The sequence below is a fragment of the Schistocerca americana genome, chromosome 2 (genome assembly GCF_021461395.2).
Source record: "Schistocerca americana isolate TAMUIC-IGC-003095 chromosome 2, iqSchAmer2.1, whole genome shotgun sequence".
NCBI classification, from domain to species: Eukaryota; Metazoa; Arthropoda; class Insecta; order Orthoptera; family Acrididae; genus Schistocerca; species Schistocerca americana.
In genome coordinates, this window is record NC_060120.1 from 580,244,767 (window position 1) to 580,269,941 (window position 25,175).

The window sequence follows — 25,175 nt, forward strand, 5'->3', positions numbered from 1 at the left end:
AAATTAACACTTCAAAAAATCAAACTGCGACCATCAAACCTGGTGATGGTGTTGTTTTTTCCCTGCATATTCACCTTTCAGTGTGACAAATTTTTCCCAAGTATGGATGACTGGGCGGAGACTTTGGTAGCAGAACTCTGCATTTTAGTTGTTATGGAAACTTTACACCTCGAAAATTACTTTGTAGTCATTGTGTAAATGTCTGTCACGCAATGATTTCTTCATCTGAGCAAGGGAGGAAAAGGCACTGGGTTTAATATGGCGAGAATGTTGGTGGGGAGAGGGGGACTGGAGTTGGAACAGGCAAAATATTGTTGCAACATGTGTGCATGTGTCCTGTCAGGATGAGCTTGGGCGTTGTCGTGGAGAAAACCACATCCTAGGACAGGGATGGCCGCTGTTGGTTCCAGTCAGGCCTGTAGAAGAAATTCGTGAGGGACAGAGAGAGAGAGAGAGAGAGAGAGAGGGAAATAGGCGCTCGCATTGGACTCCGTCCGGTACACGTTTTCGGACATTCCCACCGACGCTCGACTGTACTCGGATTTACGGCTAATTACGCAGACCAGTGAAAGTTTTGATTACTCAGTGCATATGCAGAGCCATTTCACCGCCGCTGGATTTTTAACAACAAAGAGAAACACCTGTCCAGTCTCAGCCCGAAGTTACGGGCCAAGTGCGCGGAAAGTGGGGGAAACAGCTTACTACTTTGAAGGGTTGCGGGGAGAAGTATTCTCGCCTGTGGATCAGTGCTGAGCACAAATGCAGGTCATTTGCTGCTTACTGCCAACGTCTGTACTACACACTGATAGATCACAAAAGTAGTTAATAGGCAACAGCGGCACGAAGATTACCGACTATTCGCGAAATGCGACGATTTGACAACGGCAGCAGACGTCAGAACTTGCTGAACAAATTAGTTATCTGATGTCAGTTCTGTGCTAGTTTGTTAATTTCATGCAAGTGTTTACATGCGTTTTTACTGACGATGGAAAACTAGATAATGAATGCCGTCATTAGGAGAAATAGACGAATTATTTCTTTGGCTCTGACCACCATGCGACTTAACTTCTGAGGTCATCAGTCGCCTAGAACTTACAACTAATTAAATCTAACTAACCTAAGGACATCACACACATCCATACCCGAGGCAGGATTCGAACCTGCGACCGTAGCGGTAGCTCGGCTCCAGGTCGTAGCGCATAGAACCGCACGGCCACTCCGGCCGGCTAATTATTTCTTCAAAGTGCACAAAGATAAACCTGTTTGTTTGTTGTTTAGAGAATCATTACTCCTTGTGAACTAACATGGTACGCAAATGTACTTTTCTACGAAACATTTAACTCAACAACAGTTTGTAGAAAGACGAAGTTAAAATATCCATTTCCAATTTGCACAAGCAACAGTAATATTTTGCCAAATCGAGGACACAGTGCGACAGTTCGGTTAAACTTAGTTTTATAATAAACAAAAAAACTGTCTAATGGTTTAAGTCTCTCGCTGAGGGTGAATTTGTAAAGGAGTGCCGCTTGGACACTGCAGATATACTATATCCTTATAAAGAAAAAGAGTCCGAACAAATAAGTTTATCGAGATAATCTGTTATTCGACCAATTGTTATGAAGGCCGATGACAAAGTTTGTGATTTTGCTGCCACATTCGAAGCATTTGCGATCACTTTGGACGAGAACATTGATTTGTTAGGGGCAGCTCAGTTAGCAGTTATTGCTCGTGGTGTAGACGGTGGCTGCAATATAACGGAAGAATTATTAGCATCACAGCTATCAAAAGGAACCACTACTGGTGAAGATATTTCTGAAGAAGTGAAAAACTTAACAGAACGTTCAATCTGCAGTAACGTGTGATGGAGCACTTATAATGATCGGCTCAAAAAAAGGTTTTATTAGCATATTAAATAAAAAATGTGCTGAATGAAATAAGAGGAGAAACAGTTAAAAAATTCTTCACTGCATTATTCACCAATAAACTTCATGTGCGCCTCAAGAACTCAAGTAAGTATGAGAATCAGACCCATGGGACACCAGAGGCTGCCCTAGGACCTAGACACCTTTCCTCGACAGTTCATTTTCAGAGCCGCCTGCATACTCGTTAGGAGATTTCGGTAGTATGCCCTTGAAATGGGTAGCTTATTATGAGCATAATCCGTTAGTACCACACCCTAGCAGCCCCAAAAACCAATCATCATTTTGCCCAATGATAGAAGAGTCTTAGCCTTTCTCAGCGGTGGTGGAGACGCATGTTTCAAAAAAAATTGATCAAATGGATCTGAGCACTATGGAACTAAAGTTATGAGGTCATCAGCAGGTGATACAACTCTGTTCGCACAAGTTGATAATTTAGAGGAGCTGCTAGACGACGCAGATACAACAATGGACAGATGCACTAACTGGTTCCAGGTAAATTGTTTGGAAAATAATGGTAATTACGTTGAAGACATTGTCTTCAATTCAAGTGTTGTCACGACGATTCCAAAATATTTGAATTATTGGGTTTCCACATATATGAGAAACTCAGCTGAGCGAGTCACGCAGAAAAATTGTGCTCCAAACTGTCTAGAGTGATTCACCTGTTGTGTAAACTGAGGAAAAATGTAAGCAAAAGTCTATTACCGTATGCATATTTTGCATTTTTCCACTCCCACCTTACCTATGGAATTCTTCTGTAGGGTAACTGCCCTGGCTCAAAAATTGTTTTCAAATGACAAAAAGAGGCTGTCAGATGTGTAAAGGCACGTATTCCAACAAAAGCACTTAAAATCATTTCAAAGAGCTTCATATTATGACACTACCTAGCCTGTTTGTGTATAGTTGTCTCCTCAGTGTTAAAAAGAATTTAATTAGTTTTAATTTTAGGTTGTCAAAACACTAACGCAATATAAGAAATGGGCAATCAATTAATTTACCCTACAGTAGGCTCCTTAAGGTTCATATCACCGACAAACAACTTGGTCTCAGAGTTTTCAACAGACTTAAAAAAACTAACCATTGTGTCCCCTAGAGCACATTTAAAATTGTTTTAGCAGAGTGATTTACGAAAAAAACATACTACTCAGTAAAAGTGTAATAGGAACCAAATTTAAGTGACATACGAAGTTCTGACTCATTATTCTCAAACTAAATTGTAACACTACAGATTACTAGCAAATACTAATAATCTATATCAAATGGTCTATTAACAGGTTCATGCTTACATAATTCAGAGATTATGAGTAGCGCTGTACCATTGATGTAAACATTATGAAATTTTAAGTATCCCTTCTCTTAGTTTTATATGTAAATATTTACACCAATAATACACAAAATGTTCAAAGGCGAATGAATAAATAAATAAATAAAAATGTTGAGTATCATTCTGTTAGTCCATCGGTGGGTCCCACACTGGTGAACGATATTCAGGCATAGGCCATACAAATATTTTGTAAGAAATATCTTTTATATGCAAACGTCAGTTTATTAGTGTCCTATCAATGAATCGCTTTTCCTCCAAATATGCCAATACGAACGTTCCACTTCATATTTCTACACATAGCTACTCACAAATGACTGCATGCTATGACTGGCTCTAGTTGTGACTCAGTAACCTGGTAACCAACAGACGCTCCACTTTTACGTTGTCTGAAGGGCACAACTAAGCATTTATCTACATGAAAAGTGTACCAGTCTACAACACTTGTACGATCCATCTTACGTATTTAACATACGTGGAGAAGGACAGCCAGCACGAATGTACACTGAAGGGACAAAAGTCATCGGATAGCGATAGGCGCAGACACAGATTGTGGTAGTCAAGGTTACTAAATAATAAGGTTGGGCAGTGAGCGCTCTGCTCTGCCATTGGCTGGCCTAGTGACGTCAGCGTGGAAGCAAGCGCTCACAAGCAGACGACACGGCATGCGCGTTTACGTCAAGTTCTTGGCGGAAGATTTTGTTTATACCAGAAATGAGATGTCTAAACTGCTTTTCTGCTGCTAAAATATTACAGTTAAAACTGATGAGTTATATTCTTTCGCAGCTTATGCCTCACACATCGGTAAAATGTCAGAACACAACCACACTGACACACACTTGAAATTCGAAACCTCGGCTCAAATAAATCAGAAACTATTCATTTAATCACATTGAAATGAATTTACTTAAGAGCTCGAAGTTGAACATACTTGTTTGTAAGAACAGCATTCCTTCTTTCTAAAGCCGCTATAGTATTCATCAAAGTAACTTTATCTGTGCCTCAAAAAAAAAAAAAAAAAACTGTCATCTGTACATGTGCTCTTATTATGATGTTTCTTATTTGGTGACAGCTTTTCCAGAGATTTCTTATGTAGTTCTCGTTTCTTATACCGTTTGGTTCTGTCTTCTGTTGCGGGTGACACATTGACAGTCGCACTACTGCACGGCAAATTGCGCGAAGGAACTGCATCTGGCTTGAGCATTCTTCTTCGGGGCAAATTAAGCAATTCAGACTGTAAATCCCTTAAGTAATCTGTTTCTGCGAAATGGCGAGAACATATTCTTGCATGCGCAACATTTACACTGTCTTTCCCTCAACATTTCGACAACCATAGTTTTTATAATGTATCATTACGCGGGAAACTGTGATACATTACGTCAGTTCCCTTTGTGCTCCAGTTGTAGGAAAAACAGCCCGTTACAGCACAACCTGGCATTGTAAAAATTAATTTTCAGACTCACTTGTAGATTCTCCAATAAGAATTTCACAGGACGAACCATAAACTATAGAGCTGGCGAACACAATGTTGATTCCGCTGTCCACTATCGCTAACTATTTCAGTTCCGATTCAAATATCAATTACAGCAAAAACCGTTAACACTCCCGAATTCCGAATGTTTCCGCCGTTGACTGAGTACCTCAGAAGAAAGAACTCAATCAAAATACTCCTTCAAACACAAAACAACACAAGAAAAACAATCACACACAATTCGAACTGTGTACTGTTTGGCACAGCTGCTTCCACCGTGACGTCATGCGCACAACTGAGAAAACACGTTGCTTTCTGCGCATAGCTTTCTGCGCCTCCCTGGTGGTAGCATTGCATACACAAGGTATAAAAGGGCACGACATTGGCGGAGCTGTTGGGTTGGGGGGAGGAGACCAGACAGCGAGGTCATCGGTCTCATCGGATTAGGAAAGGACGGGGAAGTAAGTGGGCCATGCCCTTTCGAAGGAACCCTCCCGACATTTGCCTGGAGCGATTTAGGGAAATAACGGAAAGCCTAAATCAGGATAGCCGAACACGGGATTCAACCGTCGTCCTCCTGAATGCGAGTCCAGTGTGTTAGCCAGTGCGCCACCTCACGCGGTTCGGCGGAGCTGTCATTTGCACTCACGTGATTCATGTTGGAAGGTGTCCGTTGTGATTTTGGCCGCACAACGGGAATTAACAGAGTTTGAACCCAGGATGGTAGTTGGTGATAGACGCATGGGCATTCCATTTCGGGAATTGTTAGGGAATTCAATATTCCATGACCCACACTGCCGAGAAGAACATATTCCAGGCATTACCTCTCACCACGGGCAGTGCAGTGGCCGACAGCATCACTTACCGACCGAGAGCAGCGGCGTTTGCGTAGAGTTGTCATTCGAGGAAAACTGCGTGAAACAGCTGCAGAAACACTGTGGGCAACGAACGTATCCGTTAAGACAGTGCGGCGAAATTTGGCGTTAACGTGCTATGGCGTCAGACGACCGACGCGAGTGGCTTTGCACATCACGTTTAGCGCCTCTCCTGAGCTTGTGCCCATATTGGCTGGGCCCTAGACGACTGGAAAACGGTGACCGGATCAGATGAGTCCTGATTTCAATTGGTAAGAGCTGACGTTAGGGTTCGAGTGTGGCGCAGACCCCTCGAAGCCATGGACCCACGTTGTCAACAAGGCACTGTGCAAGCTGCTACTGCTTCCATTTGGGCCGTGTCTACATGGAATGGTCTGGGTCCTCTGGTCCACCTGAACTGACCATTGGCTGGAAATGGTTATGTTCGGCCACTTGGAAATCATTCGCAGCCATTCATAGACTTCATCTTCCCAAACAAGGATGAGATTTCTATGAATGGCAATGCACCATATGACCAGGCCACAACTGTTTGCGATTGGTTTGATGAACATTTTGATAATTTGAGCGAATTATTTGGCCACCCAGATCGCCCAACATGAATACCATTGTACATATATGTGAAATAATTGAGAGATCAGTTCGTGCACAAATTCCTGCACAGGAAACACTTCTGCAGTTATGGACGGCTGTGGAGACAACATGGCTCTATATTTCTGCAGAGGACTTCCAATGTCTTGTTGAGTCCATGAAATGTCTAGATGCTCCACTGGGGGTTTCCCATGACTTTTACTACCTCAGTGTATACTGTTTGACTCATGGGATTATCACAGAAACGCTGAAATACATGAACTGCTGTGCGCTTGAAAATATCAGCTATCCCCCGAAACCCTTCGTAAAATGTGTCGAGAGCCAGTATCACGTGCGAGCTCTAGGAATACCGGTATATTACTGGCAACTACGTATGGCTCCCGCAGTGCGCACAGGGGCTTTCAGTCAGTCATTCTTCCACGTTCCTTATGCAATCGGAAGGGTACGAAACCTTAACAGCGATACAACGGGATAATTATGTGTTCTACCATGCACTTTACACTGGTTTGGAGTAAAGTAGATGGATGTAGACATGGACTAAGAGTCAGTTGCCAGTTGTTTCACCATTATTATTTGGGCCAGAATTAACCGACTGCTGCATAGGAGGTATCCCATGACTTTTATTACCTCAGTGAAAACTGTTTGACTCACGGGATTGTCATAGTCGCAACCTGTTCCAGTCGCAAACGGCCCGCGGGTAGAATGGTTGCTGATAAGCCTCTGTGTGATTTCGAGTGCCTCTAAACTTAAATTCACGACCTTTTCACAGGATATACGTGAGAGGATGCAACATATCGATTGACTCTTGCAGAAACGTACACTCTCATGATTTTAACAGTAAACCACGCCGTGATGCACAATGTCTCCTTTGTAGCATCTTCCACTGCAGTTGGGAAAGCAACGCGTTAGCCAGTAAACAAACGTGCTGCTCTTCTTTGGACCTTCCACATTTCTTCTATCAATCCTATCTGGAACGCATCCCAGACTGATGAACGATATTGAATTACTGATCGGACGAGGGCTTTGTAAGCTACCTCCTCCATGGGTGGACTACAATGCCTGATGATTCTTCTAATGAATCACTGTGTGTCATCTGCCTTGCCTGCTATTAGTTTTCTGTGGCCATTCCACTTTGAATCCCACCGTACTCACACTAACAGAAAATTAATGGATGTGACTGCTTCTAATGATTGTTCTGCCACCATGTAATCATGCTCTGGTTGGTCTTTCTGTTTATTTATGCGCTGTATGTCACATTTCTTTAGCTGCCAACCCCTGCACCAAGCGTTGATCTTCAGCGTGTCTTTCTGCATTTCACTACAATTTTCTACGATTGCAACTTCTCTGTATACAACAGTGTCATCTGCGAATTGACTTATGCAACTTCTGACATTTTCCACTCTGTCATTTATATATATTGTGAAAAGCAGTGTTACTACAAAATTCCCTGAGGTACACCTACAGTTACTTTTACATCTGAATATATCTGTCCATTAATAGTGACATGCTGTGTTCTGTTTGCTAATAACTCTTCAGTCCATTCACAATTCTGGTTTGATATTCTATGTGGTCACATTTTGTTCACTGGGTGAAACTGCCTTCTAAAAGAAAAGAAACACGACATCATCTTGGGTGCTGTGGCGTCTGCTGCCTTCTGAGTCTGGTGGATAAACAGAGTGAGATGGGTTTCGCATGACTGGTGCTTGTGGAGTTTATGTTGATTCCTACAGCGCACATTTTCAGTCTGCAGAAATATCGTATATGTGAGCATAAAAAGTGTTCCAAAATTCTACAACAAGCCATGTCAGCGATGTGGATCTATAGTTTATGCGTCTTTTCGACAACCATTCTTGAAAACAGAAATGAGCTGCTCTTTTTTCTCCATTACTTTACTCCTCCAGTGACCAACATTACACTGTCGTTAGGAAAGGACCAAGTTTTTTCACATATTCTATGTAGACTTTTCATATTTTATTGAGTCGAACCGAAGATATATTGCCACATTTAGTTTGGACTCAACTCAGGACATAGTTCTTAAATTACTTAAAAGTCTCAGGAGTTTACTGAAACATTAACCTTTATTTATTCAGTTGTGTACTTCTCTAGACATGAGTCTTTCATAAATGGGTTGTTTGTTTTAATTACATCATAACATTGACATCAAGAATGCCCTGAATTAATTTTAACATTTGGCAAATGTTTAACAATAGGAACTGAAAGTTTACCCCTTTCTGCAGACCAAATGTTCCCCATAATCGAAAAAAAATTCTCAACTGGAGAAGATGCCTTTAATATCAACCTTTCCCTTTCTGTGCAACAGAAAATTCTCGAGTACGTAGAGTGCAATGAAAACATTAATTGCTACCATCATTACAAAGTTTCAAAAATTTGTATCCCTGTTACAGGTTAACATTAAATACACACTTTCTTTTACCCCTCGCTAAACAATGAGACAAAGAAGGAAAAGAAATTAAAAAGATCAAAAACATGTGGAAGTTACTTCACACACGAGTATAACATACACTATGTGATCAAAAGCATCCGGACACATGGCGGAAAATGTCTTACAAGTTTCTTTGCAAATAGCAACTTAAACACTATGTGATCAAAAATCTCCGGACACCTGGCTGAAAAAGACTTAAAAGTTCGTGTTGCCCTCCATCGGTAATGCTGGAATTCAATATGGTGTTGGCCCACCCTTAGCCTTGATGACAGCTTCCACTCTCGCAGGCATACGTTCAATCAGGTGCTGGAAGGTTTCTTGGGGAATGACAGCCCATTCTTCACGGAGTGCTGCACTGAGGAGAGGATCGATACCTCTATCGCTGAGGCCTGGCGTTCCAAAACATCCCAAAGGTGTTCTATAGGATACTGGTCAGGACTCTGTGCAGGCCAGTCCATAACAGGGATGTTATTGTCGTGTAACCACTCCGCCAAAGGCCGTGCATCATGAACAGGTGCTCGATCGTGTTGAAAGATGCATTTGCCATCTCCAAATTGCTCTTCAACAGTGGGAAGCAAGAAGGTGTTTAAAACATCAATGTACGCCTATGCTGCGATAGTGCCACGCAAAACAACAAAGGTGCAAGCCCCCTTCATGAAGAACACGACCACACGATAACGTCACCGCCTCCAAATTTTACTGTTGGCACTACACACGCTGGCAGATGACATTCACCAGGCATTCGCCATACCCACACCCTGCCATCGTATCGCCACATTATGTATCGTGATTCGTCACTCCACACAACGTTTTTCCACTGTTCAATCGACCAATGTTTACGCTCCTTAAACCAAGCGAGGCGTCGTTTGGCATTTACCGGCGTGATGCGTGGCTTATGACCTTGAAATCCAAGTTTTATCACCTCCTGCCTAACTGTCATAGTACTTGTAGCGGATACTGATGCAGTTTGGAATTCCTGTGTGATGGTCTGGATAGATGTCTGCCTGTTACACATTACGACCCTCTTCAACTGTCGGCGGTCTCTGTCAGTCAGGTCGGCCTGTACGCTTTTGTGTTGTACGTGTCCCTTCACATTTCCACTTCGCTATGACATCGGAAACAGTGGACCTAGGTATGTTTAGGAGTGTGGAAATCTCGCGTACAGGCATATGACTCTAGTGACACCCAAACACCTGACCACGTTCGAAGTCCGTGAGTTCCGCGGAGCGCCCCATTCTGCTCTCTCATGATTTCTAATGACTTCTGAGGTCGCTGATATGGAATACCTGGCAGTAGGTGGCAGCACAACGCAACTAATAAGAAAAACGTATGTTTTTGGGGTGTCCGGATGGTTTTGATCACATAATGTGGACCTGTTGCCCCCGTTGTGTTGCCAAATGACTAAGTGAAAAGCCACGACTCTCCATCGATGTCCGTGCCTGCGGAAAGGTCGGCTGAGCGAGGGACGCCAGTAAGAGAATGTTTAAAAACACCATGTTGAACATGAATGTCTAAGATTTAAAAAAATTCTCAAACCCTGGACATTTCTGCAATACTGGACATTACCCCAGACTGCAGTAAAGAACCAGGACTGCCCAGGCTAATCCCGTATGGTAAGCATAACTCAATGCAGAATCGTATAGGTACTCCACCTGCATACATACAATCATGTTTCCTCTGTTTCCTGGCTTCAGTTAATTTTATATCCTGTAGCCAGTTATTTCGATATGTCTTTTTGATGCTCTTGCAATGATTTAAAGGAGGAACTGCAGTATGATTTTCCTCGGTGAAACAGTTTTTGGAAAATAAATTTAGTATTTCAATATTCCCTCTGTCATCTCCTGCATCGCTGCGCTTGTGGTCACAGAGTGCCTGGACATATGCTTTGATTTGTTTACGAACTATATAGACCAAATGGTCTCAGTATTTTCTTTCAGATCGGTAGATATAATTTTGCTTTGAAGTTCACTGAATGCATCACACAAGGGTCTTCTTATGTTTATTTTGGCTTTGTTTCGTTTTTATTTGTCTATGAAACTTTTGCTACGTTTAAAAATGATTCAAATGGCTCTGAGCATTATGGGTCTCAACAGCTGACATCATCAGTCCCCTAGAACTTAGAACTACTTAAACCTAACTAACCTAAGGACATCACACACATCCATGCCCGAGACAGGATGCGAACCTGCGACCGTAACGGTCGCGCGGTTCCAGACTGAAGCGCTTAGAACCGCTCGGCCACCACGTCTGCCTGCTACGTTTAAAGCTGCAGTGAAGCATTCTTTGCTTTCATAGCAGCTTCCTATAATTGCTTTCGAACCACAATGGGTCTTTCCTATCTTGCACAAATACACGCGATACCAGAGCTGCACCGCGCTGATCCTGTCCCCTTGGTAGCAATGCCAAAGCGGTTCTCCCCTCCCACACCCCTCGGCAAAAACTACCTTTCTGCAATTTTTTTCTACACAGATTTTGGAAATTTTTGCAATCTGTAAAGAAAATTTAATAAAAATGATCGTATTTTCGCTGGAAAACGCTCAGCATACAAGGCAACAGCATCTTCAACATTTCTCCTACATTCTCCCTAAATCAGGATCATTTGAAATTTTCTTTTGTGGTTATCGACCATTTGCACGTCTGTTCTCCAAATGCTAGGTAGATGTGCAGGCAATAAACACTGCGCAAGTATTGTAATGTATAGAGCCGCTATCCGTTCTACGTCTGCATGATGCATGTGCTCCGGTCGCTGTGTACTGCCTTTTGTGATACGTCGTAGTTCGCCGTATGGCCATTGTGGCGCGTCTAGTACTACCGGTTCGATGTGTCGGAAAAATACAACGTTGCGAATCGGGTTTCCAATTAGAAGTTATGAAATACTAGCCTGTCCTAGCTTGGAGATGGGATCCCACGTGCCACTGAATATTGAAGGGCCATCGAATAGTGTGTCGTAAATTATGATCGTGTACCCATTTCTATTCCTCTGACTACAGCATCTGTGGGGAAAAAAAGAAAATGCGTTGGACAAAACGTATGTACATTTTGCCATAGAATCGTAATCTGCAATAAAAAACGGGTGTTCCAATTGAAGGTTTCAAAGTTGTCCCCCCGCCATACCACCACCACCACCGATGCACGGGATAGGATAGAGGGTCGGGTGTGGCATCGTTGGATGTCCTCCTCCAAGATATACAAATTGGAATTATATTTTTTGTTTTTGATCAGATGTGTAGTTTTCGAGATATTTCAGGGTCTTCAGTCTAAATGAGCACCCTGTGTAATACACGCATCTGTACCACAGTTCATTTTGTCCTTTTGTCCAAATTCTCCACAAATAAGGCAGATTTCAACATTTTCATAAAAAATATTGAAGATTAGACGGTGGTTTGAGGTACTCTGATGAACATTCGCCAGTCGATATGCAGCAAGAGAAGTCACACCGCGTTCAGAGTAAAGACACTTCGACTATCAAAATTTTATCAGTAAATTGCCGAAGTATTCGTAACAAGGTCCCGAATTTACTTCCCTCCAGGAAATCTCTCGCTCTCAAATTATTCTTGGGACCGAAAGCTGGCTAACACAAGAAGTGGAAAACTGTGAGATATTTAGCGACTCGTAGTACATACATCGGATAGACAGTTTGGAGGCTATAGGAGGGGGTGTGTTTATTGCAGTCGACAAAAATATTGTCTTTATTAAGGTCGAATTGACGTTGTTGTTGTTGTGGTCTTCAGTTCTGAGACTCGTTTGATGCAGCTCTCCATGCTACTCTATCCTGTGCAAGCCTCTTCATCTCCCAGTACCTGCTGCAGCCTACATTCTTATGAATCTGCTTAGTGTATTCATCTCTTGGTCTCCCTCTACAATTTTTACCCTCCATGCTGCCCTCCAGTACTAAATTAGTGATCCCTTGATGCCTCAGAATATGCCCTACCAACCGATCCCTTCTTCTAGTCAAGTTGTCCCACAAACTTCTCATCTCCCCAATTCTATTCAATACCTCCTCATTAGTTATGTGATCTACCCATCTAATCTTCAGCATTCTTCTGTAGCACCACATTTAGAAAGCTTCTATTCTCTTCTTGTCTAAACTATTTATCGCCCACTTTTCACTTCCATACATGGCTACACTCCATACAAATACTTTCAGAAACGACTTCCTGACACATACATCAATACTGGATGTTAACAAATTTCTCTTCTTCAGAAACGCTTTCCTTGCCATTGCCAGTCTACATTTTATATCCTCTCTACTTCGCCCATCATCAGTTATTTTGCTCCCCAAATAGCAAAACTCCTTTACTACTTTAAGTGTCTCATTTCCTAATCTAATTCCCTCAGCATCACCCGACTTAATTCGACTACATTCCATTATCCTCGTTATGCTTATGTTGATATTCATCTTATACCCTCCTTTCAAGACACTGTCCATTCCGTTCAACTGCTCTTCTAGGTCCTTTGCAGTCTATGACAGAATTACAGTGTCATCGCCGAACCTTAAAGAATTTATTTTTTACTCTTGATAACGATGTCGAGTAGTCCCCGCGCGGAGATCCGAATAGGGGACTATTTTACCTCCGGAATATTTTACCCAAGGGGACGCCATCATCATTAACCATACAGTAAAGCTGCATGCCCTCGGGAAAAATTACGGCTGTAGTTTCCCTTTGCTTTCAGCCGTTCGCAGTACCAAAACAGCAAGGCCGTTCTGGTTAGTGTTACACGGCCAGATCAGTCAATCATCCAGACTGTTGCCCCTGCAACTACTGAAAAGGCTGCTCCCCCTGTTCAGGAACCACATGTTTGTCTGGCCCCTCAACAGATACCCCTCCAATGTGGTTGCACCTACGGTACGGCTATCTGTAGTATGACTTTGAAATTATCTGGACGTGTGTAACTGGTCTAGGTGAATCCAAGTTAGTTGTTGGATTTTTTACCGGTACCCGATTCTGCTGTGACAGTTCTAGAATCATTCAAAGAAAGTCTACGGTCAATGGCGAGCAAATACACAGATCATGCAGTACCAGTTGGAGGCGACTTTAACCTACCGAATATAGTCTGGGATGCTTGTGGATTCATTGCGGGGGGTACTGACAGACAATTGTGCAAAAGACTTTTGAACGCGTTTACTGTAAACTATCTTGAGCAGCTAGCTCGCCAGCCCATACGCAGTGGAAATATCTTAGACCTTGTAGCTACAAATAGGCCGGATCTTATGACAATGTCAGTATAGAAACAGGGATTAGCGATCATGATGTCGCTAAAGTAACTATGGTTACCAAAGTTAATAAATCAGTCAAGAAACTATGAGAGTGTTTCTGCTAGATAGAACAGCAGTTGTTAGCATCTCACTTAGTTCAAGTAAGATTGACGTAGAGGACTTATGAGCAAAGTTCAAGCAGACTTTAAATCGTAATCTGGAGAATTATGTGCCTAGTAACTGGATTAAGGACAGAAAAGATCCGCCATGGTTTAGTAACGAGATTCAGAAAATACTGAGAAAGCAGAGGCTGTTGCACTCTCGGTTCGAGAGAGAACACGCAAATGACGACAAGCAACGGTTAGTAGATATATGTGCGTCTGTGAAAAGATATATGCATGAAGCGTTCAACAACTATCACCGTCATACCTTAGCAACAGATCTGGCAGAGAACCTGGCAAATGTCTGGTCCTATGTAAAATCGCTAAGCGGGTCTATCGCTTCTATCCAGTCACTTGTTGACCAGTATGGTGTGACAGTTGAACATAGCACAACGAAAGCCGAAGTCTTAAATTTCACGTTCAACGAATCGTTCGTCCAGGGCACAAACAAACGGTCGTTCGACTACCGAACAATTTCCGTATGGACGACATAGTAATAAGCATCCCTGATGTAAAGAAATAATTGGAGGAGGAAAACAAATGTCACAAGGCCTGGGTGGAATCCCAATTCCGTTTTTCAAGGAGTATTCTACAGCATTGGCCCTTTACTTAGCTTGCATTTATCGTGAATTTCTTTTCTTTCGCTTACGCCATAGCCCCACAACGATCGCAGGGTCGGCGTGGTTACAACGGATTTGGCAATGTTAGTGTTAGGGATGGCCGGATGCCCTTCCTGCTGCCACCCTGAACCCTCCAGGATGGAATCAGTGTACCATAACTGGCTGCATCTAGTGTACATCGTGAGATAGTGCAAATGTGTTTCAAATGTCTGCGAGGCATGTAACTGAGATGAAACGTGGAGATCAGGCCAGTATTCACCTAGTGGGATGTGGAAAACCGCCTGAAAACCATATCCAGGCTGGCCGGCACACCGGCCCTCGTCGTTAATCCGCCGGGGGGATTCGATCCGAGGCCGGCGCGCCTACCCAAGTCGAGGAAGCAGCGCGTTAGCGCGCTCGGCTACCATGGTGGGTTTATCGTGAATTTCTCACCCATTGCAAAGTCCCAGGCGACTGAAAAAAGTGCAGGAGACGCCCGTGTGAAAGAAAGGAAAAAGAACAGACCCGCAACTACAGACCAATATCCCTAACTTTGGCATGCTGCAGAATCCTTGAACATATTCTCAATTCGAATATAATAAATTTTCTTGAGACTGAGAAGCTTATGTCCACGAATCAGCATGGTTTTAGAAAGCATCGCTCCTGCAAAACTCAGCTTCCCCTTTTCTCATATGATACACTGCAAACTATGGATCAAGGGCAACAGGCAGGTTCTTTATTTCTAGATTTCCGCAAAGCATTTGACATGATGCCTCATTATGGGTTGTTAACGAAGCTAGAAACATAAGGAGTAAGTTCACAGATATCTGAATGGCTCTAGTACTTCTTAAATAATAGAACCCAGTACGTTGACCTCGATGCCCAATGTTCATCAGAGATGAGGGTATCGTCAGGAATGCCTCAGGGAAGTGTGATAGGACCACTGTTTTTCTCTACATACATAAATGATGTGGTGGACGGTGTGGGCAACAATCTGCGATTGTTTCCTTATGATGCTGTTGTGTACCATAAGGTGTCGAAGTAGAGTGACTGTAGGAAGATACAAGGTGACTTAGACAAAATTTCTGGATGGTGTGGTGAATGGCTGCTGGCTCTGAAGGTGGGGAAATGTAAATTAATGCGGATGAGTAGGGAAAAAAACCTGTAATGTTCGGATACAGGATAGGTAGTGCACTGCTTAACACAGTCACACCGTTTAAAAATGCACAGCAATATGAAATGGAACAAGCATGTGAGGACTGCGGTAGGGAAAGCGAATGGTCAACTTCGGTTTAGTGGGAGAATTTTAGGAAAGTGTGGTTCAGCTGTAATGGAGACGGCATATAGAACGTTGGTGCTACCTATTCCTGAATACTGCGCGAGTGTTTGGGATCCGTACCAGATCAGATTGAACGAGGACATCGACGCAATTCAGAGGAAAGCTACCTGATTTGTTACCGATAGATCTGAACTCAAATGAGGAACCCTAGAGGGAAGGTAACGTCCTTTTCGAAGAACACTATTGGGAAAATTTAGAGAACCGGCATTTGAAACTGACTGCTGAATGAGTCTACTGCCACCGACATACATTGCATGTAACAAGCACCAAGATAAGATACGTGAAATTAGGGCTCATAGGGAAGCACATAGATAGTCGTTTTTCCCTTGCTCTATTTGTGAATGGAACAGAAAAGGAAATGACTAGTAGTGGTACAGGGCACCCTCCGTCATGCACCATACGGTGGCTTACAGAGTATCTATGTAGATGTAGACGTAAATCCTGATGATTAGAATAAATTTCTTTTATTTCCGCCACCGATTACAAAAGTTTTGGTTCTTAGACTACCGGTTTTGGTCAGCTAATACCATCAACATATTGGGAGAAAAACATTGGACATTAAATACCATAGCAGACAGTTTACATCCTGAAAACAAAACAGACCAGTGATGGCACTGATGCAACCACTTTAAATCACGTTGTGGAACTGCTTCTGAGACCAGTAGCAATTATGCATTGGCATGACTAAAATTCGTCACATGCCTATTCCACTGATGGCAAAGATGAATAGTGACTGGTACTGAGATTATCAACCCATAATGAGAGTGATGATTAAATTTACTTCTCTATTCGACTTTCCACTTCACGATAATATCGTTAACACTCAACCAAGGAACATTTAAGCTCTCACAGAAAGTCCAAATTGAAAGCCAGTACCACCATACCTTGTTTGAACCCCCTCAATTCTTTTCATAATCTTGATTATGCTCTTTCCTACCCTGAAGGTAATAAGTGTTGCTGCATTTATAAATCCATGTATAACGTGAGACTACATAATCGTGTGGTATGAGATGAACACACACACACACACACACACAGAGAGATCAATCAATCAATCTATCTCTTTATTCATCTGTTAACTATATACATTGTATGAGTTTAGTCAATTACAATATAGTTTCTTATCTTTCAAAAACTTGGATAATAAATACAAATGTTTTATGTCAGTATATACAAATAATATTACTTTTCCATATTCAGATATTCTTCAATGTTATAAAAGCTATGTGTTAGTATAAATTGTTTAAGATCTACCTTGAATTTATGAAATTCTTTAATTTTCTTTATTGTAGAAGGCAATTCACTAAAAAGTATTTTGGGCTGGTAGTTTACACTTTTCCTTTGTGGGTGTCTCTGTGAAAATCATCCCTGTTCCTTGTTTCATGGTTATGAACCTGATTATTTAATGTTGAAAATTCCTGGTGAGTTTTCAGAAATCATACACGTTCATAGATGTATAAGCTAGAATTAGTCATTATTTTGAATTCTTTAAATATTTCCCTGCATGACACTCTGCAGGGAACCCCTTTCATTATTCTAATAGCCCTTTTTTGAAGTTTGAAGGCTTGTTTTGCCATACCTGTATTTCCCCAGAAGATCACACCATATCTAAGGAAACCGTTCATGTAAGCATAATAGGCACACAGCAATGATTCATGTTGCAACATTCCCAAAGCATTTTTAGCACATAGCATTTACTTAATTTTTTACTCAAAACTTATAGATGCTTTTCCCATCTCATGTGCTCATCCACCCATGTACCGAGGAATATTGTGTATGGAGCTTGTGCAATAACATAGTTTGCTAACTCAGCTTGTACTCTTCTTCTAGCTTTACTTTTAATATTACTGAAATTCATCAATACCATTTTATCCTTTTTTATGATCAAAGAAGTATAGCTAAACCATTTTCCTGTCTCATTTATTGTCCTAGAGACACTCTGTTGTAGATTATCCTCAGCGTATCCTTTTATAAAAATGCTAGTGTCATCAGCGAACATCACCGTTTCTGCAACTGTCAGATGGTTTGGCAAATCGTACAACAGAGGGCCTAACACAGAACCCTGGGGGACTCAATAGCTTTTTTTTTATCTCAAAGATACTCTTTGCCTTCATGACATATTTGTTCTGTCTGTTGTCTATCAGAGAGATAGGACTTGAACCATTTGAAGGCAAGTCCTCGGACCCCATAAAATTCTAGTTTCGTAAGCAATAAGTCATGGCTAATTAAATCAAATGCTTTAGATAAATCTAAGAATATCCCACAGCTTAATTCGTTCTTGTCCAAGGCATTTAGAAACATTTTCATGAATTGGAAGACTGCCATTTCTGTGGATCTGTTCTTTCTAAACCCATTTTGAGCATTAGTCAGTATTTTATTTTTACTCAGAAAGTCAGCTAGCCTTTCATACATTACTCTTTCAATTACTTTAGAGAAACTTGACAATAATGACACTGGCCTATAATTATTTATGTCAGCTGTGCTATTCTTTTTCTGAATTGGCTTTATTATGGAGAGTTTTAGTTTTGATGGGAACACTCCTGTCCTGAAAGAAGTATTAATAATGTCAGTTAGGTGAGTATCTATACTAGTAGAACTATGTTTGATTACCTTTTCTGGAATTCCGTCAGGACCACAAGATGTTTTATTTTTTAGTTTATTAATAGTATTTGTAACTTCACATTCTGTTGCTGGGCACAGAAACTTTGTCTTTTCACAAGTTGGTACTTTTTGTTGTTTGAATTGCACAGACTTTTAATTAGGTTTGGTGCTATGTTCACATAATATTCATTGAGTATATTGGCTACCTGTTGAGCATCTTCTATCACTTTGCCCTCACTTTTAATTTTGACGTTATGGGTCTTGGTTTTAGATCTTCCTATGCTATTGACGAGCCAAAAACCAACTTAATAGCATACTGTCACACCTTTAGAAAGCAATACATCAGAAATTATGCAGGGAATATATTCGATAAGTCCTTGGTAGGTTTCCAGAGGTATCCAGCACCATCTGTCAATGCACTTATTATGCAGTTCCCATAAATTATGGGCTGTTTATTTGTGAGCCTGAAGCTGGCACCCAATAGCATACCAGAAGTGTTCCGTTGAGTTTAGAACAGGATAATTTTGTGGCCTAGACATGGTGATTGTCTCCCATGTTGTTGTTGTTGTGGTCTTCAGTCCTGAGACTGGTTTGATGCAGCTCTCCATGCTACTCTATCCTGTGCAAGCTTTTTCATCTCCCAGTACCTGCTGCAGCCTACATTCTTATGAATCTGCTTAGTGTATTCATCTCTTGGTCTCCCTCTACGATTTTTACCCTCCACGCTGCCCTCCAATACTAAATTGGTGATCCCTTGATGCCTCAGAACATGTCCTACCAACCGATCCCTTCTTCTCGTCAAGTTGTGCCACAAACTTCTCTTCTCCCCAATCCTATTCAATACTTCCTCATTAGTTATGTGATCTACCCATCTAATCTTCAGCATTCTTCTGTAGCACCACATTTAGAAAGCTTCTATTCTCTTCTTGTCCAAACTATTTATCGTCCATGTTTCACTTCCATACATGGCTACACTCCATACGAATACTTTCAGAAATGACTTCCTGACACTTAAATCAATACTGGATGTTAACAAATTTCTCTTCTTCAGAAACGCTTTCCTTGCCATTGCCAGCCTACATTTTATATCCTCTCTACTTCGACCATCATCAGTTATTTTGCTCCCCAAATAGCAAAACTCCTTTACTACTTTAAGTGCCTCATTTCCTAATCTAATTCCCTCAGCATCACCCGACTTAATTAGACTACATTCCATTATCCTCGTTTTGCTTTTGTTGATGTTCATCTTATACCCTCCTTTCAAGACACTGTCCATTCCATTCAACTGCTCTTCCAAGTCCTTTGCTGTCTCTGACAGAATTACAATGTCATCGGCGAACCTCAAAGTTTTTATTTCTTCTCCATGAATTTTAATACCTACTCCGAATTTTTCTTTTGTTTCCTTTACTGCTTGCTCAATATACAGATTGAACAACATCGGGGAGAGGCTACAACCCTGTCTTACTCCCTTCCCAACCACTGCTTCCCTTTCATGTCCCTCGACTCTTATAACTGCCATCTGGTTTCTGTACAAATTGTAAATAGCCTTTCGCTCCCTGTATTTTACCCCTGCCACCTTTAGAATTTGAAATAGAGTATTCCAGTCAACATTGTCAAAAGCTTTCTCTAAGTCTACAAATGCTAGAAACGTAGGTTTGCCTTTCCTTAATCTTTCTTCTAAGATAAGTCGTAAGGTCAGTATTGCCTCACGTGTTCCAGTGTTTCTACGGAATCCAAACTGATCTTCCCTGAGGTTGGCTTCTACTAGTTTTTCCATTCGTCTGTAAAGAATTCGTGTTAGTATTTTGCAGCTGTGACTTATTAAGCTGATAGTTCGGTAATTTTCACATCTGTCAACACCTGCTTTCTTTGGGATTGGAATTATTATATTCTTCTTGAAGTCTGAGGGTATTTCGCCTGTCTCATACATCTTCCTCACCAGATGGTAGAGTTTTGCCAGGACTGGCTCTCCCACGGCCGTCAGTAGTTCCAATGGAATATTGTCTACTCCGGGGGCTTTGTTTCGACTCAGGTCTTTCAGTGCTCTGTCAAACTCTTCACGCAGTATCATATCTCCCATTTCATCTTCATCTACATCCTCTTCCATTTCCATAATATTGTCCTCAAGTACATCGCCCTTGTATAGACCCTCTATATACTCTTTCCACCTTTCTGCTTTCCCTTCTTTGCTTAGAACTGGGTTTCCATCTGAGCTCTTGATATTCACAAGTCGTTCTCTTATCTCCAAAGGTCTCTTTAACTTTCCTGTAGGCGGTATCTATCTTACCCCTAGTGAGATAGGCCTCTACATCCTTACATTTGTCCTCTAGCCATCCCTGCTTAGCCATTTTGCACTTCCTGTCGATCTCATTTTTGAGACGTTTGTATTCCTTTTTGCCTGTTTCACTTACTGCATTTTTATATTTTCTCCTTTCATCAATTAAATTCAATATTTCTTCTGTTACCCAAGGATTTCTACTAGCCCTCGTCTTTTTACCTACTTGATCCTCTGCTGCCTTCACTACTTCATCCCTCAAAGCTACCAATTCTTCTTCTACTGTATTTATTTCCTCCATTCCTGTCAATTGCTCCCTTATGCTCTCCCTGAATCTCTGTACAACCTCTGGTTCTTTTAGTTTATCCAGGTCCCATCTCCTTAAATTCCCACCTTTTTGCAGTTTCTGCAGTTTTAATCTACAGGTCATAACCAATAGATTGTGGTCAGAGTCCACATCTGCCCCTGGAAATGTCTTACATTTTAAAACCTGGTTCCTAAATCTCTGTCTTACCATTATATAATCTATCTGATACCTTTTAGTATCTCCAGGGTTCTTCCATGTATACAACCTTCTTTCATGATTCTTAAACCAAGTGTTAGTTATGATTATGTTGTGCTCTGTGCAAAATTCTACCAGGCGGCTTCCTCTTTCATTTCTGTCCCCCAATCCATATTCACCTACTATGTTTCCTTCTCTCCCTTTTCCTACACTCGAATTCCAGTCACCCATGACTATTAAATTTTCGTCTCCCTTCACAATCTGAATAATTTCTTTTATTTCATCATACATTTCTTCAATTTCTTCATCATCTGCAGAGCTAGTTGGCATATAAACTTGTACTACTGTAGTAGGTGTGGGCTTTGTATCTATCTTGGCCACAATAATGCGTTCACTATGCTGTTTGTAGTAGCTTACCCGCATTCCTATTTTCCTATTCATTATTAAACCTACTCCTGCATTACCCCTATTTGATTTTGTGTTTATAACCCTGTAGTCACCTGACCAGAAGTCTTGTTCCTCCTGCCACCGAACTTCACTAATTCCCACTATATCTAACTTCAACCTATCCATTTCCCTTTTTAAATTTTCTAACCTACCTGCCCGATTAATGGATCTGACATTCCACGCTCCGATCCGTAGAACGCCAGTTTTCTTTCTCCTGATAACGACATCCTCTTGAGTAGTCCCCGCCCGGAGATCCGAATGGGGGACTATTTTACCTCCGGAATATTTTACCCAAGAGGACGCCATCATCATGTAATCATACAGTAAAGCTGCATGCCCTCGGGAAAAATTACGGCTGTAGTTTCCCCTTGCTTTCAGCCGTTCGCAGTACCGGCACGGCAAGGCCGTTTTGGTTATTGTTACAAGGCCAGATCAGTCAATCATCCAGACTGTTGCCCTTGCAACTACTGAAAAGGCTGCTGCCCCTCTTCAGGAACCACATGTTTGTCTGGCCTCTCAACAGATACCCCTCCGTTGTGGTTGCACCTACGGTACGGCTATCTGTATCGCTGAGGCACACAAGCCTCCCCACCAACGGCAAGGTCCATGGTTCATGGAGGGGTTGTCTCCCATAGCATAGCACTAACCCTACTCGCCTGTGTCTGTGAAACACTGAATGTTTCAAGCATCTATTTTCTGGATGACAGTGCTCCTAGACGTGATCATTGAACTTGTGTAACATGAAATGTTATTTATTCAACTAGGACACCTGTTTCAATTGATCCATAGTCTAATCATGATAGTCCCACGCATAGCACAATCATAATTGATGAAGTTATTGGGTCAATATAGAAATATGTAAGGTTTGTCTGCTGCAGGGCACAACATCGACAATTTTCACTGAACAGTGCACTCTGAAACACTTGTGTCTGCTCCTGCTTTGTACTCAGTCATTAGATCTGTTGCAGATCGCCATACATCCTGCTTTACAGAGCAAGGAAGCATCTGACCTTCACAATCTGTGACAAGTTGCGGACACAAAAACGATCTCATCTACTTGTGGCTTCACTATCCCTCAACCATTTCCATATATGCTGATGGCAGTAGCATGCAAACAGATAGCCAGCTCCACCATTTCCAAGATGCTCATTTGCAGACACTGGGCCACAAATAGTCGCTTATGTCAGCGGCTTTCGCAACTTGTGGCCCATTTCATCATTGGAAAGTTTCTCCATTCATCTCTGGTCTACTTACTGTTTCCCCCCAGTTCCCTGAACCGGCCTCTGAGGATGTTTTTGAGTTCACACCACAAATAATTCATATAAAATACTTTTGGGCTCAGAAAACTTGAGCTTGGCTTTATGAGCTACGCAAGAAATTATTCTGCATAACATTATGGACTGAAAGTAAGCAAATTACGCTAGCTTTTTTATTTTTGTAATGCCTATGACTGGAAATATACATGTTGCATATATTTTTACATGTTTCAGCGATTCTGTGGTGTGCTCCTCTAAGATCAATCTGTTATGAAGTTGTAATCCCAAGAGTATAACATTGTCAACTCCTTCTATCTGCTTGTTGTCAAAGGTTAGACATGTACTGGGAGGAAACGTCTTACAATTTCTGAACTGCCTATAGTGTGTTGTTATTAAGTATACTACGAAATAATTGACTAGGAACTGTTTTTGATGTTCATGGAAATTTCATTAATCAATATTTCTAAAACTATACTTGATTTGTGATTAATTACAAAGTTGGTATCATCCGCAAACAAAACAAACTTAACATCTAGTAACGTACACATAGAAGAAGTAAGGGGTCTAAGTTGGAGCCCTATGGGGCACCACAAGTAATTAATTCCCAGTTGGGTGATAACTGATAGCTTGAAACAGGGCTCTCTCCTATTGATACCCTCTGTTTCCTATTCAAGAGACACAATTTGAAACATTCTGTGACACTTGCTGTTATACCACAATATCCTAGTGATATTGCATAGTAGAACATCTTTGCAGCTCACAGAATCCGCTAGTAGTCTAAAATGTATTGTTTAATGAATTAAGTATATTTTTATTGTATTTGTGTGTAGCTATCTCAACATCAGCACCCTTTGGAAGTATGAACTGTGGCTTTGAAAACATATTAATGGTATTTGCAGTGAGATAATTAAGAAGCCACTCATACATTGCCTCTTCTAAAACTTTCAAGAATTCTAGCAAAAGTGGAATTGGATGGAAGTTTGATGCTTTTTATTCATCTACCTTCTTATACAGAGGCTTAATTTAAATTTTTACCAGTCAGGAAATGTTCCAGTGATAAACAATTTGTTACACAAATACCTAAATGTATTACTAAACTCAGAGGAATGCTCTTGGAATAAGAAATATAACTAACACAAGTTAAAAGATCAGTAGAGGAAGATCATGGGACAAGTCACTCACACATATTCTTGTATTGGCAATCTAGTTGCAGCACCAGAATGTTTCTTTCATTCCCAATCTAAAAGCCTGCCAATTTGATATGTTACTTAATACTATCACTTTCCCTTTTTAGGAGATTCTGTCAACAAATTCATCAATGAAAACTGGAGAGATGTGATGCAAGAAATCCGTGCTCCCATTGAGGAGACAATCATACAAGTTGTGAAGAGAATCCTAACCAGCTTTGCCAATGTCATACCCTATGATGAAATCCTGCTCCCAAAATAATGAAATATGAAGAAAACAGTATATCACTGTGTATCACAGTCAATAAAACTATTGTCCTGTCTAAGCAATTTTTTTTTCACAGTCAATAAAACTATTGTCCTGTCTAAGCAATATTTTTTTTTCATTGTTACAGGAACACTTTCCCCCAGCTCATTAAGTAACCTTTCATCACAATCTAAAACAATTAAATCCTTTTGTTCTGAAATCTGGGCTTGATGTCACTAACTGGCTATGTTTATATAATGAAAGAAGTAAAAACAACAAGACATTGTACAGTTGAGGAATGTATTGTTAATAGAACATAAACAAGAGTGAAAATGTTGCTAAGCCTTCAGATACTCTCCTTTTTCAGAGCTAACTAGCACACAATACGTTTTTCCTTCAGAGATAGCTACTACAGAAGCAGCTTTCCCTGTTTATAATCTCTGAAGAAGGACATTGTCTGGAAGCTTATCAATGTTTTCCCTCTTATCTCATGCCAACAGCTACTCAGTGTGACAACTGCATGATGAGTTGTTACCTCTACTCCTTTCACTATTTATATTCTGTCAAGGACTTTCCATTACCAGGTTTATTTAAAAAGACAGACAAGTTATGGAGAAAAGAGAATGATCACGTCCAATCATTTTCTTTGGCCATTTAAATATTTCCTTGTGGGACCACAGAAACATATGGTAGTTGTACCATCAAAATATTAACATACAAAGAAATTGATCATGAAACTGAATA

At 41.1% G+C, this 25,175-nt stretch overlaps 1 protein-coding gene across 1 annotated transcript in view; it reads left to right on the plus strand.

Annotated features, from left to right (window-relative positions):
- The window catches only part of LOC124594202 (protein takeout-like), a 32,491-nt gene extending 8,045 nt beyond the window's left edge, over window positions 1–24,446 (plus strand). The window contains exon 3 of the mRNA XM_047132561.1: window positions 24,292–24,446. Coding sequence (XP_046988517.1) covers window positions 24,292–24,446 — 155 coding nt within the window. The remainder of the gene's footprint in view (window positions 1–24,291) is intronic.
- Window positions 24,447–25,175: the final 729 nt, after the last annotated feature.